The following is a 17449-nucleotide window of genomic DNA, read 5'->3' as shown; positions in this document are numbered from 1 at the left end:
CACAAAAGTTCTTCTCAGTTTCCTTGATAAAGGGGTAGGGTGGACAGAACACCAGCAAAAGGTTGCACATTTAACATTATCCTAGCCAACAAGTTTCAATAAAATCTAAAACCGAGAGGTTTCATGGTGTGAGAAGTACTGTTTTAATTAAAGTCTGAAAATGGACAGTGAGCGTTGTCTTTATGAATTAAAGTGTCAATTCAGAATGAATATGGTCTTAGACTACATTTACATATACATATTTTCCATAACTTGACTTACAAATTTTATATCACAATTAATAACATGAGGACTTCTGAAGTGTATTTGCTGCCAGTGAAGTGTATTGTAAGTAGTTAACGCTAGCAAAACACATCTCCCAGCAATGAGATGCATAATTAGACAAACTGTTTCAATTGTTGGTTGAAACCTCAGTCTGGTGGGTAGGTACATTTAACTGGAGTGATTATCCATTATACTAAAATAGCACTCTCACACACTCAGATGCAGGCCACATGAAGTACCTGTGTATGCAAATACTACTGAGGCCACCAGGCTGGGGAGAAGGATGATGAAGCAGAACTGTCCCTTCTCGGAGGTTTCTGTGGAATTGGTCTCCTTGGCCACTGCTCCTTCATTGCATTCTTCCAACTTCACCACATTACCCATGGAACAATCCATTCCAGAACCAGGAGGCCATGACCAGGGCTGCTGTAACACCTGTTCCTTACCTCCTTCTGTATTTCTGATCAATGTCAATGATTAATTAATCACAAAGTTATGAGGTCCCCCAAATCCCCTTTTCACACAGCTTTTTTGCAGTCTTTCTCCATTCAAATAATATTCAATTCCTATTCATAACATCAGAATTTCCCAAATTATATTCCATCTGCAAAGTGTTTGCTTACTCACTTAACCTGCCTATACCCCTCTTTCTGTGTCATCCTTAATACCCACCTTCTCATCTATATCTGTTGTCCATAACCTTGGCTAAAATATTTTACATTCCTCAGAGTCATTAATATAGATTACAAGTAATTGTGACCCCAGCACCGATCCATGTGATATTCCACTAATTACAGGTTGCCATCCTGAAAAAGCTTCTCGTTTCCATTCTGTCTTCTATTAATGCAAATGAGACCTCTGTATTTAACTATTTCAAAAACCAGAAGAGGGCATTCCCATTATCTGGGAAAATATTACTAATGACAGATGACATCATAACCACCACATGGCTTTTGTAGGAGCTTGTTGTGCTCAAATTAACCACGATATTTCCTATGTTACAGCAGTGATTGTACTAAAAGCATTTAATTAGTTCACAGTGCTCTGATGCAGTCAATGAGGTTATGAAAGGTGTCATAATAAATGCAAATTCCTTTGTTTTACATGAAGGAGGAGAAAGGAATGGAAGGATATACTGATATGATAAAATGAAGCAAAGTGAAAGGAGATTTTTAGGAAACATAGTTCAGATAATTGGAATGACCTCTGTTTTAAATTCAATGCAACTATGTCATCAATTTAAAAAAAACAATAAGAATGAAACTATCAATATTCATTATTATATCAAACTCTTCTGCCCCGTTTCAATAAGGCAATTAAATTGATTAAAACCTTTGTAGGATAACAGATGAAAGAATGTCATGCTAACATCACACATCTGGTGCATATTAACCACTGAAGAATCTGATTGCTCAGTCAGGAGCGACCTCACCTCTGAATCAAAAGGTATGGTTCCCAATGTTACTTCAAACCATCGCACATAATTTAGGCTTTTACTTCAGCATTACATTGTTTGAGATATCATCCTTTAAATGAGACATTCAGTTCCCATCAGATATATTGAACTATTTAAAGATTTGGGAGTACTCTCATTATTCTGCTCCGTTCATTTTATATACAATTTGTGCATTCTGGCTGTTTGCAACTGCTAAACAACTTTTCCACCTCAAAAGAGTGTCCGTAGTCCAAAAGAATATTTTATAACTGAATTTGCTAAGTAATGTTTACTCTTCAAGTTAGACATATTTTCCCATTAACAGTAACATTTAGTTTGGGTTAGGTTAAAGACCCCTAATTCTCTTCTTGCCCTCCTCCCCATCACCCAATCTATAACTGGAAAAACAGAAACAAGCAGGCATCTCAAAAGTACGAAGTTCTCAGATTCCAATCAAAACAGGAGAGCCAGATGGTTGGAACATGAGACCACTAGATGAGGGCTGGGTACTGGCAGGAAGGGCAAAATGAATAAAGCATAAATAATGAATAACGATAGGGCAGAACCAAACAATGGACGAACAAGAAAGTAGAAATACAAAGCAAATTCTCAATAAATCTCTCACTCATCAAGCCACACTAAATTCTGAATTACTTAAATATTGAATGCCACTGTGACATTACCTACAGAGAGAGATTAAAGATTTCAACTGTTTAAAGATGGAAATTTGCTAACTCGTGTTAGCACTTTTCCATAGAATTATATACAACTCTGTATTGAAAATCGGAGTCAGGAATTTCTAAATAATCTGTGGGCTTATAGGGTGGAAAATAAAAAAATACTGCATATAGGTATAGTTGGGTAGCTGTTCGATTAGACCAAATTTGACACAAGTTCAGAGAAAGCAAGACGACTTGTATTTTCACAGGGCTTTTCATAACTGCCAGATTTATAACAGCATTTTAAGGCTAACAAAGTATCTTTGTCACATAGGCACTATAGTAATGTAAGAAATGTAGAACTCAATTTATACGCAGCCAACACTCAACGTGATAATGATCGGAATTTCTTTTTAAATGATTGTTGACTGCAGGATAACTACTGGTATACTGGGATCTTTTGTATTCACTGAAGGCGGCCCTCAGTTTAACGTCTCATCTAAAATGGGCGGCACTTTGGTTCAGTGGTTAGCCCTGCTGCCTCACAGCGCCAGGGACCCAGGTTAGATTCCTGCCTTGGGCGACCGTGCCAACTCCACAGAGGCATTCACCCAGTGTCTGCGTGGGTTTCCTCCGGGTGCTCCGGTTTCCTCCCACAACCCAAAGACGTGCAGGTCAGGTGAATTGGCTATGCTAAATTGCCATTAGTGAGAGTCAGGGTCTGCATGGGTTACTCTTCGGAGGGTTGCTGTGGACTTGTTGGGCCAAAAGGCCTGTTTCCACACTGTAAAGAGTCTAATCATATGGCACTATCAACAGTGCAGCACTCTCTCAGTATTACACTAGAGCGTCTACTTTGATTTTGTGCCCAAGCCCTAAAGTGGAAGTTGGGACCCAAAATTTGGTGACCTAGATGCAAGATGCTAATTATGCCACATTTGATACTTCAAACTAGCTGGCCAATTAACACAAGGTTTTGTTATTATAAGGAACTAAAACAAATACTTAATATACTTGGGATAAACTGAATTCCAGTCATACTGAAACAGTAAGGTCAATGATAGTGCTGAACGAAGATTTAAAAGTCAAATTTATTATTAATAGGCTTGCTAGTGGTCACAGTATTTTTGATTCGGTGGATGTAGTCTAAGTTTAAAATTATTTAATCCACAGGGTCCCAAGTACAGGTAGTTCTTCTACAATGTGATGATCGCATTCTTGTGCAATCCCGCATTATAGAAAAACCACACTTTAGAACTAGCGCTTAAAGTGTTGGTGATGTAATCACGTTACAACGAAACACATGTTTCAAAAGTTCGCACTTTAGAAAGTGTCCTCAATTCAATCGTGTTACAGCAAATTTGCGTTAACGAAATTCATATTAACAAAACATGTGTTATAGCGAAATGACCTCTTACTGAAACATTTTTACCTTGTCATTACCTCATAATGAAAGTACATAATTCAGAAAAATACTCAGAAATGGGACAACTTTCATGAAGCATTAAAATAGTTTGACACCTCCATTAAAATAGCAAAGCTGCTGCACACCAACTCACTCAGAACCCATTGCTAACATCTGTAAATAATAATCATTCACACCTTAAAATATTGTTACACCACTTTGCAACTGATTTTCAAGGAGTTTTCATTAATTATGCACCAACCAATGCGTTAAAGGAGCCCTCCTCAAACTCTAAAATGTCAACATGTCAGTGTCATGGTGAAATACAGGGTGAATTTTCAAAACTGCGCCATGCAATACCAAAATGCTCCCACATAATCTTACTAAGTGGTTCCAAATGAAGGCTAAGGACATTTCCACAGAACAAAAGGTGAAATTAGAAATGCATTCTAGAGCTGCTCAGTCATATCTGTTATTGGCAGGACAATTTGGCAACGGGAGATTTCTAACAGCCCATCTGCTACCAACTATTGAATAGCTTGAGAAAGTCAACAGAAACTAATGAGATGAAAAGATTTAACTGAAAATTCAACCGTATCCTTCCTAAGCACACAACGTTTTTAAAAACAATACAAATATATTAAGCAACTAGCTACATGGAGGTACCAAAAAAGGAAGCTCAGAAATATTCCAGTTTTATCTCCCCATTGATGCAAACACAAACCTAACATGCCCCATTTAGTGTCTATTATTCAGACTGCAGAAAACAAAAAACTGAGAGTTATATATCTATGAAGAAGTCTGGCCAGCTCATCTGAAGGTGTATTAAAGTCAGTTTCACTTCCTTGTCAAAAGAAATGATCATTCAACAATCTATAAACACAATTTCCTTTAGCATATAGCAAAAAGGTATTCTTTCAGAATTCCTTGCTTTGCCTCATTAGGATCTATTTACCATTTATGAGCAGTTAATTAGCATTCATTGCTTCCTGCACTGTGGGCAGAAAACATTCCCCACTCAGTTCCATTTAAGGCACTGTACTTTACCAGGATGAGCATTGGAAAACTTCAGTTTCATAGTTATTTGACAAAACCATCATTATACACAGCTATGTTAACCTTTCAAAAGTAGTGCTATTATGTCAGGTCAGGTAAGAAGCATGATCTATTTATGTTATACAACTGTTGTTATTAGATATTCAGCTGAAAAGTTATCCTGGAAAAACTTATTCCTGCTATGTAATGCTTGAATTTTGACTAAACTATGATTCTGCATGTATTGTATTTTGTCATACCTGTAATGCTATCAGTGCATTTGATCAATTTGAAGTGCATTACTACATTCTAAATGTTAATTATCCACCTCCTTAACATAGCTAGCTGTTAGACACTCAGCTCAGCATTCAGCCAGTTACTACTGTACTGGTGTCAGCTGTGCACATTCCATGAGACTCTCAACTCAATAGGAATACATTTTCCAAGTAAATGTGGAACTAATTTTCCTAATGCTGCAAAATATTTCAACTGAAACTTAACAGCAAAGTGAAGCTGGGGAAAACAGATCACTTTATATTAAAAATATTTGTTTATAAAGTAAATAATAATAATGTTTATCTAAAAAGCAACCTACCTCCACTGGTCGCTCCTTGGTCTTCTGCTTCAGGAAAAGTTACTTGACTAGGCAAACTATTTCTTGAACGAGTTACTGATTCTAGTTGTGAAGCTCTGCCGATAAGACTGAGCTCATCTATTACCTCTCCCTCCTTGGCTTCCAAGTCTGATTTGGATGTTGTTAAAGGCCTTGCTTTATCTGGTGTGCCTAGTCTGCTAGGGTCACTTAAACAGGCTGCTGTGCCACTATCCAAGCTCAGGACTCTTGCATGAGTCTTGGCACTGGCTGCACTAAGAGTCCTGCGTGTTGATCTTCTCCTGGCATTTGCACAGTTTTCTGAACCAGAGTGAACCTTTAATGTGGCCTCAGAATCAGTGCCTCTTTCTCGAGTCAAGTACTTTGCTTTTAAGACATGATATCGCCCTTCAGGAGAATGACATGAATGCGAGGTGGTGCTGGATGAGCTATCTGAACTGAAACGATGTGCTGAATGCATGCTGGAGGTCCTGCTCAGGTCACTTTGATCACTTGAGTCCTCATCTGGACAAAAACCGCTATTGCTAGTTTTGACACCAGCCACGGCACGAAAGGACACATACTCCCTATGCCGGCTTGAATCAAAACTGCTGGCTCTTTTTTTCCCTGCCTTTCTTCGGTTTGACTTATGTGTAGAAGCAGCTCGGTGAATAAAGTTAGTAGACTTAGGCCTCACATCCCCATCTTTTTGTTTAACAGTTTCATCCTTTAGTGTTTGTATATCAATTGAGAAAGAAGGCTTTTCAACAACTTCTTCTACTGCTTGCTCAGTCATTGCCTCTTTAAGCGGCACACCTTGCTGTTTCCGTATATCTATAGTCAATTCATTAGCATGAGGGTTTTTGTTGGCATCACCTGACCCATTGAGATTCTCTTCAGTTTCCACTGGGCCAGAAGTCTGCATCGGGTCAAAAGCCTGGCCAAGATCTTGACTGCAACTATCATCTTTGCCTGCAGCATGTAAATTTATCCTCTTGGCATTAGTCCTTTTTTCCAATTTGCTGGTGCTTTCTGGTTCACTACTATACCCGTTTTTCTCACAATTTTTTTTCTCGGAGCTGTGCTCATCAGCTGAGGTTTCTGCTTGTTCTGAAAGAATGCTCTCCACGTGGGTTGAGCTTGTTTGCTCACTCTTATAACTGCTGATGGTACTATTAGTGTCTCGATCTGTCCCACTACAGTAGCTTTCCGTTGACCCACTACTTCTGGTGCTGAGACTCTGCAAACTATCAACGCTGTTATCTGTTTTTAGAGGCTTACTGACTTCCGATTTGGATGATGGCTGGGAAGCACCACTTTTGGCTAAGTCATCTAGCTGAAAAACACCAGCACAACAAGAGTTTTCAGTCAACGAGTCCTTGGATCCTGAAAGTGGTTTGGAACTTTCTAACTCACAGACAGTGTCTAATCCTCTCCTTTGTTGAAAGAGAGCAAAATCACTGAGAGATGTGTCTGGAAAAGCCACTGCTGAACTTGAAGTCCTTGGCACACCCCTAGGCCTATGGTCTTTCCTGTAAGACAGGGAATGCAAGGGTACAAGGGAGGCTGCTTCTGTGTCACAGGTAGCTGACAATGAATGCTCAGTGTGGTGGTAGCACATGTTGTCATTTGGATCCACTGGAAAGTCTTGAGCACCTGAAGATGTTAGCGTGTTGTTTGATACAAAAGAATCATTCGGCACTACTTGGAAAAGTTTGGAATCGAGTGCCAGATCTGTGGCAAGGAAGGGTAAGTGTTAAACGTTTGTACAACTCCCAACATCCCTGTATTAGAATCAGATTCTACTGTTTTCACATTATGGTAATAAAGAATTAAAATTTTACAATTCCCATTAACCAGGATTATCACATCTTACTTTACACTTTATAACTAACTTTAGGTCTATTGAACTGTAAAAATAATGAGACAAGGTTAATATTTCTGACTTGCTTTCGAGTTACACATTTAACACAAGAAAAAATCGTAAGTCATGACGGAAATGTAAAAAAAATGCAAGTGTACAAGAAGCTGGAGGTGGATGAAAAAGACAGTTAAAAAAAGGATTAGAAGCTTAGGGGGTTTGCAGAGTAACGAGACAAGACCACGTGGATATTTTAAGCAAAAAGATGGGAAGTGGCTGTGTTGGGAGCCAGCCAGTGTGAACAGAGGTCGTTGACAAAAGGGATGGATAGGAGTAGGACAATTCTAGATGACTTCAAGTTTATGGAGAGCAATGGTTGAGTGGTTAGCCAAGGGACCATCAAATACATGAGTCTAAAATAACAAATCAAGGGATAAGAATCCAAGTGGAAGATGAAGTAAAATGGGAAAATGATCTTATGGATGCAGAAAAGGGCAGTCCTGTAATGGGAATGATTGGTATCAAAGGCAAAACTTAGGGAATCAAGTTTGCAGTCTGGTCAAGATTGAGATGGTGACCAGGAGTTAATGGTGAATCCAAAGCTTTTGAGACTGTGGGACTGAGTGTACGCATGAAGGAAATATTTCAGCCTTAATGCAGACTTGATGGGCTGAATAGTTTAACTTTGCTCCTATGTCTTATGGTCTAACAAACTCAAATGGTTACCTATTATTTATGCTCCAGTTATCTGCTTCACAAGTTATTCACTAAACATTTTGTAAATCAGAGCCATTAGCATTGTTCTAAAGTAGGGTCACTGAATCTGTAACATGAACTCTGATTTCTCACCACAGACGATGCCTAACCTCCTGAGTTTTTCCAAAAAATTCAGTTTTTGCAGCATTAGCATTGCCTCTGTGCACTGCCTTTCAAAGTAGTAACCACCCTTCAGTGAATTAACTTGGCCTCATTGTCCAATAAAGATTAAATTAGATAGGTTGTTCTGAGCAAAAGTTAAAGTGAATGCACAGTTTCATTTCCGCAATCAACACTCTCTAAAATGTACTAATTGTATTTTCAAATTAGAGTCTTCATCAAAAAATAATTTTAGACTCACTCTTTCCTTCTCCAACCTCCCAACATGCCACATCTTTTGCTTGCAGTCTCCCTCCTAAACATTTAGATTATTATCCCTCCCATCCTTGCCTCTCTCCCAGACCCTCCTTCCCCTTGACTATCATTTGCTGCCTTCTATGGAGAGCATCCCTCCAGAGCCCTTTCCCACAGCAAGATCTAGGAAGGAGCAACCAAGGTTTGAGAGAAGAAAGAAGCAAGCGAGAAAAAGAGCACCAAATGGAAGTTGCAAGGAGGAGGGTGGGCAAGAAGGAAAGTTGGCAAAATGGAAGTTCGCAAACAGGAGATTCATGAGCAGGAGGAGCAGGGAGGGAAGCAGTGAATTGGGAGGTTCAGAAGGGTCAAGAGTGATAAATGGGAGAGGCAGTAAACAGGAGCACATCATTCGCATCAATTAAAATATGCTTGATAACTGAGTTAAAGTTTCTTCCAGGTGGAATTAGATAGGCAATTAAAAGGGACCAATGAATACAGTATATTTGGATTTCAAAAAAGAACTTCACAAGGTAGAGTATTTTACAAGACAATGGTTCACTGAGTTGGAGGTTATCTTTGGTTTGATAGAAGATGCATTAAAGGACAGAAAACAGAGAATAGGAATACACAAGTTAGCAGTCAGAGGTGCCACAGGGACGTGATCTCAGGTTTTTACAATTTATATTAATGGCATAGAAGTGACCCACAAGCCATATCTAGCTTTACCAACAAAGCTAACTGGGAAAGTAAGCTGTGGGGTGGACACATGGGACAACATTGCCAATCTATTTATTTAACATTAAACTGTGCCCAATGATCTGAAAAGAATGGAAGACAGAGGATACATGAGCAGGCAATATAACGATAGAGGGAGTTTAATGTGGGACAATGAGCTAAGGTCATAAGAAAAACTGATTATTGTAAATTTCAACTATTGATCTGTCATGCGACACCTTTCAGATTGCCTTTTTGAACATCAAAGTACAATTTTAGCTACCAGTTATCCTTTCCCTGTCCTGCTAGTTATATCCTCTATTAGTCAAGCTGAACTTTATGAAACATGCTAACTCTGCTTGATTACATCAAACTTTTCCGAAGTGCATTGCCAAAGCTTGCTTCAAAAAAAATTTCAGCATTTTTGTGAGTACCAATGTCAAGTTAACTAGCTGATCATTTCATTTTTTTTGTGTTCTTGTTTCTTGAATAGCGGTGTAACATTTGGAAACTCTCAATCCATTTGAGCCATTCTACAATCCAAAAATTATTTAGGAAATTTAATCACAGAACAGATAGAAACAAGACAGTCACTATCCCTACAGCTATCTTAAAACCCAAGGATGTAGACCACCAGGTCTTGTGGATTTGTCAGTGTTTAGTCACTTTAGATTCTACAGCTCTTATTATTTGTTTATTTATTTATTTAAAGTTTATGGATCCTATTACTCCCTTAATCACCTTATAGATTTGCTATGACAAATTATTTGTCCAATATCTCTGCCTCATTTTCCATAATAATTTCTCCTGTTTCTATCTCTAAAGACTAAAGTCTATTTTAACTAATCTCCTTCTTACATATACGCACACAACAGTTCCTACATGCTATTTTTATATTCATAGCTACTTTGCTCCTACATTATTCTTTTCCTTTCATCTCAACTTTTAGGTTGCCCTTTCCTGACTTATAAAGACCTTCCAATGCTCAGGCTTGTGACACTCTTCTCAATAACACACACAAACTTTAATCTGTATCATCCTTCACTTTCCTGGTAAGCCACTGATCATCTTCCAGATGTCACTGCTAATTTTATTTGTCCAGTGACCTGAAAACTTAATTCCTCCATGTTTATTACTTGCCTTTGTTACAAGGTCCAATTATTCCTTGTTTTAAGTACTGTCAACAGTATAACCTTTGTTTGAGGGGAGTCTATAAATTCCTCTCATGAAAATTTCCTGACCTTTGTTATTCTTAATCTCCCCCAATAGCGATCCTATTTCCTGATCTTCTGAGCTGAGATCTTTTCTTTCTACTGTCCTTATGTCATCCTTTATTATCAAGTGATTCTTCAATTTCCACTCTATTTTGCTCAAACATAGTCAAGTCGCAATCGCATCTCTATAAACAAGATTAGATGAAACCTTTTTATCTCTTTTTGCACCGCTTGTTTGGCCATCTTATTGTGAATGCTTTGTTCATTCCAATAAAGTCATTTTTTTAAAAAACCGCTATGGTTACATGGACCTTGTATGCTGATACACTCTTACCATAAGTCCCACCCTTCCTATGCAATGCAATTGGTTTCACTCAAATCATTGCATTAGTCTTTTGCTTTCACTATTCCCTTTAGAATCACTTCTCACTCTTTGTCAGCATTAACTCCTTTCCACTAGTCAGAACTTGCCAGCTTGCCAATCCCAGTGCAGTTTAAGTAGAGCATTCTTTAATGGAACAGTTCCTCTTTTTGTATTAAATGGTGCCAGAGATATACATAGATATTATTCTCAAGATTCTGAATGCTCCATCAAATCTTTACACAATTTAATTAAGCTAACTTATCAGATGCATGTTTATTATGAAGTTAAACCTTATGATAACAGATCAGGGTTAAATTTAATTATTCCTCAAAAATTGGAGTGCAACAATAAACTGGCAATTTTATATGAAATTAAATAGAATGTCAGCAAAATTCTGTGCAATCTTTCATAAGTGTAAGAAAATGTTTTGTATTGTTTGCTAGTCAAATCACAGCAGTCCAAGCTCACCTTGTTCGTCATTCGCATCTTTGTACAAACTGCAGCTTTGACCCAGGCTCAAACTAACATCTTCAGAAGTTTTTGCAGTTTCTTCATCTCCTACAGTGGACACACAAAAAAAAAGTCAATCTTCCAAATGATTGAAATAATGTAGAACACAGAACAGTACAACATAGGAACAACTTTTTGTCTGTGCTAACCATGAAACCATTCTAAACTAATCTCATCTTCCTGCACATGGTTCATATCCCTCTACCTATCTGTCTGTCTATTTGCCTGTCTAAATGCTTCTTAAACATTGCTACTATATCTGCTTCTACCACCTCCTCTAGCACCGAGTTCCAGCCAACTACCACCTTCTAAATTAAAAAACGTTGCCTCGCTCACCTCTTCAAAACTTTCCAACTCTCACTTTATACCTATGCCCTTAGTATTTGACATTTCCACTCTGAAGAAAAGACACCAACTATTCACCTTATCCCTGCCTTGCATAATTCTATATACTTCTATAGGGTTGCCCCTCAAGCTCCGATGCTCTGGTGAAAACAATCTAAGTTTGTCCAATATATTATAGCTAATACACCCAATCCAGGCAATATTCTGGGAAACCTCTTTTGTACCTTCTCCAAAGCCTCCACTTCCTTCCTATAGTGTGGCAACCAGAACTATACACAATAAACCAAATGTCTAACTAAAATTCTATGTAGCTGCAACATGACCTGTCAACTTATGTATTTAGTGCCCCGACTGATAAAGACAAGCATGCTGCATGCCTTCTTTACCATCTTATACACTTGTGTTGCCACTTTCAGGGAGCTATGGATTTGCACCCCAATATTTCTCTGCATATCAATACTCCTAAGGGTCTTGTATTTACTGTATTCTTTCTTCTCTCTTTTGACCTCCCAAAATATGTCACCTCACTCGTGTCTGGATTAAAATTCATGTACCATTTCTCTGCCCAACTTTCAAACTGATCAATACCTTTTTTAATTCACTCATGGGATGTGGGCATCACTGGATGGCTAGCATTTATTGCCCATCTCTAGCTTCTCTTGAATCGCTGCAGTCCATGTGCTGCGATTGATCCACAATGCTGTTATGGAGAGAACTTAGTGACAGTGAAAGAAATGGTGATATATTTCCAAGACAGGATGGGGAGTGGCTTGGATGGGAACTTCCAGGTAATAGTGTTCCCATGTATTTGCTACTTTTGTCCTTCTAGATGGAAGTGGTCATGGTTTAAAAGGTGCTGCCTAAGGATCTTTGGTGAATTTCTGCAGTGCACCTTATAGACAGTATACAATGCTACTACTGAGCATCAGTGGCGGATGAGTGGGTGCTCATGAGTGTGTACCAATCAAGCAAACTGCTTTGTCCTGAATGATGTCAAGTTTGAATGTTGTTGGAGCCAAACCCATCCAGGCAAGTGGGGAGCTTCATCACACTCCAGACTTGTGCTTTGTAGATGGTGGACAGGCTTTAGGGAGTCAATAGGCAGGTTCCTTGCCATAGTATTACTAGTCTCTGACCTGTTCTTGGATTCAGTGTGTTTATGGCCAGTTGAGATTTTTGGTCAATGGTAAACCTCAAGATATTGATCGTGGGGGATTCAATAATGGTAATACCATTGAATGTCAAGGGCAGTGGTTAGATAGTCTCTTATTGGAGAGGTCATTACCTGGCATTTGTGTGGTGCAAATAATACTTGCAGCTTATCTGCCCAACCTGAATATTGCCCAGGTCTTACTGCAATTGAACATGGACTGCTTTTGTATTTGAGGAGTTTCAAATAGTGCTGAGCATTGTGCAATCAACAGTGAACAAGCCCATTTCTGACCTATGATGCAGGGAACTGATGAAGCAACTAAAGACATTTGCTCCAATGGAATTCCTGGAGATATCCTGGAACTGAGATGACTGACCTCCAACAACCACAACAATTTTCTTATGTGCCAGGTACGACTCCAACCAGTGGAGAGTTTGTCCCTGATACCAGTTTTGGTAGGATGCATCTTGATGCCACACTTGGTTGAAAGTGGCCTTTATGTCAAGGGCTGTCACTCTCACCTTACCTCTGGAATTCAGCTCTATCTTTTGCTGTATCCTTCCTCGTTATCGACAACTCCACCAATTCTCATGCTGTCTGCAAATTTAGTAATCAAACTACCAACATTTTCATCCAAATCATTTACTAAAATTACAACACTGATCCTAGCAGAACATCATTGGTCATAGACCTCCAGTCAGAAAAACATACCCCCACAGTCACCCTCAGTCGTACATGGCCAAGCCAATTTTGTATCCAACTTACCAACTTCCCATGGATCCCATGTGTCTTCATTTTCTGGACCAGCCTACCTTGAGTTACCTTGTCAAATGCTTAAGTAAAGTCCATATAGACAGCATACACCACCCTACACACGCAAATCCTATTGATTACTTCCCTGAAAATTTCAAATCAACTTCTGCCCTCACAAAATCATGCTGATGATCCCCAATAAGTCCATTCTTCTCCAAATGGGAGTATATCATGTTCTTAAGAATATTCTCCAATAATTCCCCTACCACTAATATAATGCTCACCAGCCTATAATCTTTAGATCATCCTGTTACTTTTCTTAAACAAAAAGAATAATACTATCTATTCTCCAGTCTTCTGGGGAGGCTCCAGAAATCTCCTCCCTTGCCTTCCTCAGTATCCTGGAATAGATCCTATCAGGCTCTGGGCATTTATCTACCATAATGTGTTGCAAGACACCCAACACCACTACCTCATTACGAACAAATGCCCTAGAATATGAACATAGCCCTCCCGAATTTTACCATTATCCATGTCATTCTTTATCCTGTGAATCAATGGTGACTTTCCCTTCAGAAAACATTTCACCAAGCATGACTAAGTATTCCGCTTGTACAAATACAGAGTTACAATGATTTTATGGGCCAATCCAGAATGCCGGCTCAAGTACAATCTGCAAGAATGCTTCAGTATTCATGTATTATCCCTCCTACAAGATAACTGAGGAGAAAGACCCACAGTATGATGAATTGTGACCCAGGAAGAAAAATAATGACTGTTAAGTCATACAGACAGTAGAGAAAAAGTACACCTCCTACATTTGCCAACCATTTTATCTGGTATATTATGCTTTTATTTCAAGAGTTTTTCATATCAACTTCATGCCCTTTTAAAGAACCACTGGTAACTTATAAAATAATTGCTGAATCTTTCCACATCATGACACAAATTGACGATAAAATAAAATTATTGACAAATTTTATAACCCAAAGCGAACTTATTACTTTAACACAAGGTAATTGTCATACAAAGTTATCTCTAACATTTCTGGTTAAGTTCTCCACCCTTTAAAACAGAATGAATCTCCTTTTATAACCTTACGTAAGTGAACTTATTGCCTGTCACATAAAGCTTTGATGATCACAACTAAAATCTGAAACAGGACTCGAAGTTTCCATTGGCCAATTTGTCTGGGGCTGAATCACTTCCACTTTTCAGTAAGCTAAGCACAGCAATGAGCTGGTTTGCCTATGAATATCACTTTCTTCCCTGCTTTCTTACTGTGAATGATCAATTTTCATGAACCACAAATTTTCATTCCACTGATTAACACCACAAGGTGTACTTTATTTATTTGAAAAATTATCTTCCTAAAGGGTAAGTTCAAGTAGCAAGTTTTATTAATTGAAAAGTAAATCTTGAGGTTTTAAAACCTGACTTGCTTTGTGATGGAACCTTTTCTGATGCTGAGGTATAACTCAATATTTTGAAATCTTGAGATGCAATTTGGCTCAGAATTAATAATAGCTTCAAACAAAATAAAAAAATCACAACTAGAAAAGTAACTCATCACTGAAAACCTTAGCTCATGCACCAGTAATATTTAAGAAATAAAGTTGAGTTTTACTCAAGTATTTCATGTGTCTATGAGCTCTATGTTTTACCCAGTTAAGAAAGTTTGCATTATCATATGTTAGCAGTGAGTCAATTGTACAACTTACTTGCTGATGATTCACTATGTTTTATTGGCAAGCATATGGAAGTCACATGGCTATTTAAAAGCAGGTGGAAAATTGGATTCTACTGTTTTGTTATAGCACATTCCTGCACCAACACTTCTAGAAACCGGCATTCCAAAATTCTGAATACCAGGTTGCAAAGTCTCAGTTGTACTTTTATAAAGCAGATAAACCTCACAGCAGCAAGACAACAAATAATCAATGCCTTGCTAAACCCAAAGTAACATCAGTTCAATTGCACAGCACAGAAAGTGTTTTGTAAGATGCCAAAAGCTTATCACCATAATTTTGTCTTAAACCCTATCGTTACACAATGGTAATCTAAAGCATTTGCTGAATGCACTTGAAGTGGCACTGAACAGAATTATGTACATCAAAACATATAAAAATATCAACATCATCATAAAACGGCAATAGTTTCATGCTACATTCATTTCAAAATATCTATGAATGGCACACCAAACTCACTCTGGTTTATTAAGTTCTACACAGAAGCATAGAGAATAGAGGCAGAATAGGTCATTTGGCCTTTCTAGGCAAATATATCAATTGTATTGGATATGTTCAATAATTTGTTATTCATTTTCGACAATAAATTGTATTGAACAAAACAATCCACAAACCAATTTTCCCAATTTTAAATCAAATCCTAAAAAAATTTAACAGCAGTAAATTCAGTTCAAAGTCCAATCAAATTGAACTCAGTCACCACCTTTGCAGGTGGACTCTCAATTGCATAAATTTGCTTGATACAATCCTTTAATTACCACACTTTTCTCCTTCCATGAAATGCCAACTATTAATTAAGGGATCTGTTGATGCAGGATAAGTTTTTAAAAAACTGAAATGATTTTGAATTAGAGTTTCAGAGACCAGGGGATAGGAGGTTAGCTACTTTCATTTTCCTTAAAAATCATGCCATTCTTCGGGTGAACCTGTTCAGTGCAGATTCCAAGTGTTCAATTTCACCCTAAGCTGACCAGATATCTCAACAATCCTCAAAGCTATCCACTTTAATTCTCAGCCCATACTTGACCCCACAACAACTCTCACTGCAACTCCAGATTTAATTTCACTAATAGCCTCAACAAAAATTTCAAGCTCCAAGGGGCGGCATGGGCTCAGTGGTTAGCACTGCTGCCTCTCAGCGCCAGGGACAGGCGTTTGTTCCTAGTCTCGGGTGACTGTCTTTGTAGAGTTTGCACATTCTCCCTGTGTATGTATGGGCTTCCTCTGGGTGCTCTGTTTTCCTGCCACACTCCAAAGATGTGCAGGTTAGGTGAGTGAACTGGTCATGCCAAATTGTCCATAGTGTTCAAGGATGTGTTGGTTATGTGCATTAGTCAAGGTAAATGTATAGTAACAGGGGAACAGGAATGGTCTGGGTGGGAGAGTCTTCGGAAGGTTGGTGCAGACTTGTTGGGCCAAATGGCCTGTTTCCACACTACAGGGATTCTATGAGAGCTCCAGTTTTCATTAGTTCTAACTTATCCAAATTTCCTCCAGTCCATAATTTCATGCATCAAGTTCAGTTCACTCCTAAGCCATTCTTTTTCACGTACTTGCTCCATTACCCCATTTATTTTCATCACTTATGAATACATTTTTAGTCTCATACTTCATTTCAGTAATCGGCTCTAGCCCTCCAGGTTTATGACATTGGTTTAGATTACTTGTCCATCTCTCCATTACATGGAAGTTTTACCAAAACCATCTCTCAAAATATTCTTCCCACAAAGTTAAAAATCACAACACCAGGTTATAGTCCAACAGGTTTAATTGGAAGCACACCAGCTTTCGGAGTGCTGCTCCTTCATTAGGCGATTGTCCAAATCATTCTCCAAATCATTCTTCCCACAACACCTTCATCTTCCTACCTCTACCCCCATTTTGAAATGCTTTCTCAAAATCCCTTTCTGGACACACTTTCTCCTAACTTTTCAATTATTGATCAGTACTCACTCCTCTGAACTAAGTTAGGACATTAATATATAAAAGGTAACAAAGTAAATGGAACTGAATGCATTCCTTTCTATTCATAAATCTCAATGTTGATCACTTATGCCATGAAGCATCCCCAATTTTCAAAGCAGAAAATGAACTTTTTTTACAGCTGCCTCAAACTTACTCTTATATTGGGCACAAGATGAGATCAACCCACAAAAGATTCTCTCCCTTGCTTCTCAACAAGAGGTAACTGACCTCTTGCTTTTTACCCACTATGCACCACACTTCAGTGATGTTAGATCTAGATCCACATTGCACCAATAAATGGTACCACGCACAAGGACTCATT

General features: G+C 38.4%; 1 protein-coding gene across 4 annotated transcripts in view; it reads right to left on the bottom strand.

Annotated features, from left to right (window-relative positions):
- pcnx1 (pecanex 1) overlaps positions 1-17449 on the bottom strand; it is a 280941-nt gene that overhangs the window by 165720 nt on the left and 97772 nt on the right. For all 4 annotated transcript variants that reach the window (XM_072569208.1, XM_072569209.1, XM_072569211.1 and 1 more), the window contains 2 exons: positions 11122-11211; positions 5394-7124 (listed from right to left, as the gene is read on the bottom strand). In XM_072569208.1, the coding sequence (XP_072425309.1) occupies positions 5394-7124; positions 11122-11211 (1821 nt within the window). The remainder of the gene's footprint in view (positions 1-5393; positions 7125-11121; positions 11212-17449) is intronic.

The sequence above is a fragment of the Chiloscyllium punctatum genome, chromosome 4 (assembly GCF_047496795.1).
Source record: "Chiloscyllium punctatum isolate Juve2018m chromosome 4, sChiPun1.3, whole genome shotgun sequence".
NCBI classification, from domain to species: domain Eukaryota; kingdom Metazoa; phylum Chordata; class Chondrichthyes; order Orectolobiformes; family Hemiscylliidae; genus Chiloscyllium; species Chiloscyllium punctatum.
The sequence above is the reverse complement of the archived record's forward strand: the minus strand, read 5'-3'. Positions and strand labels throughout refer to the sequence as shown.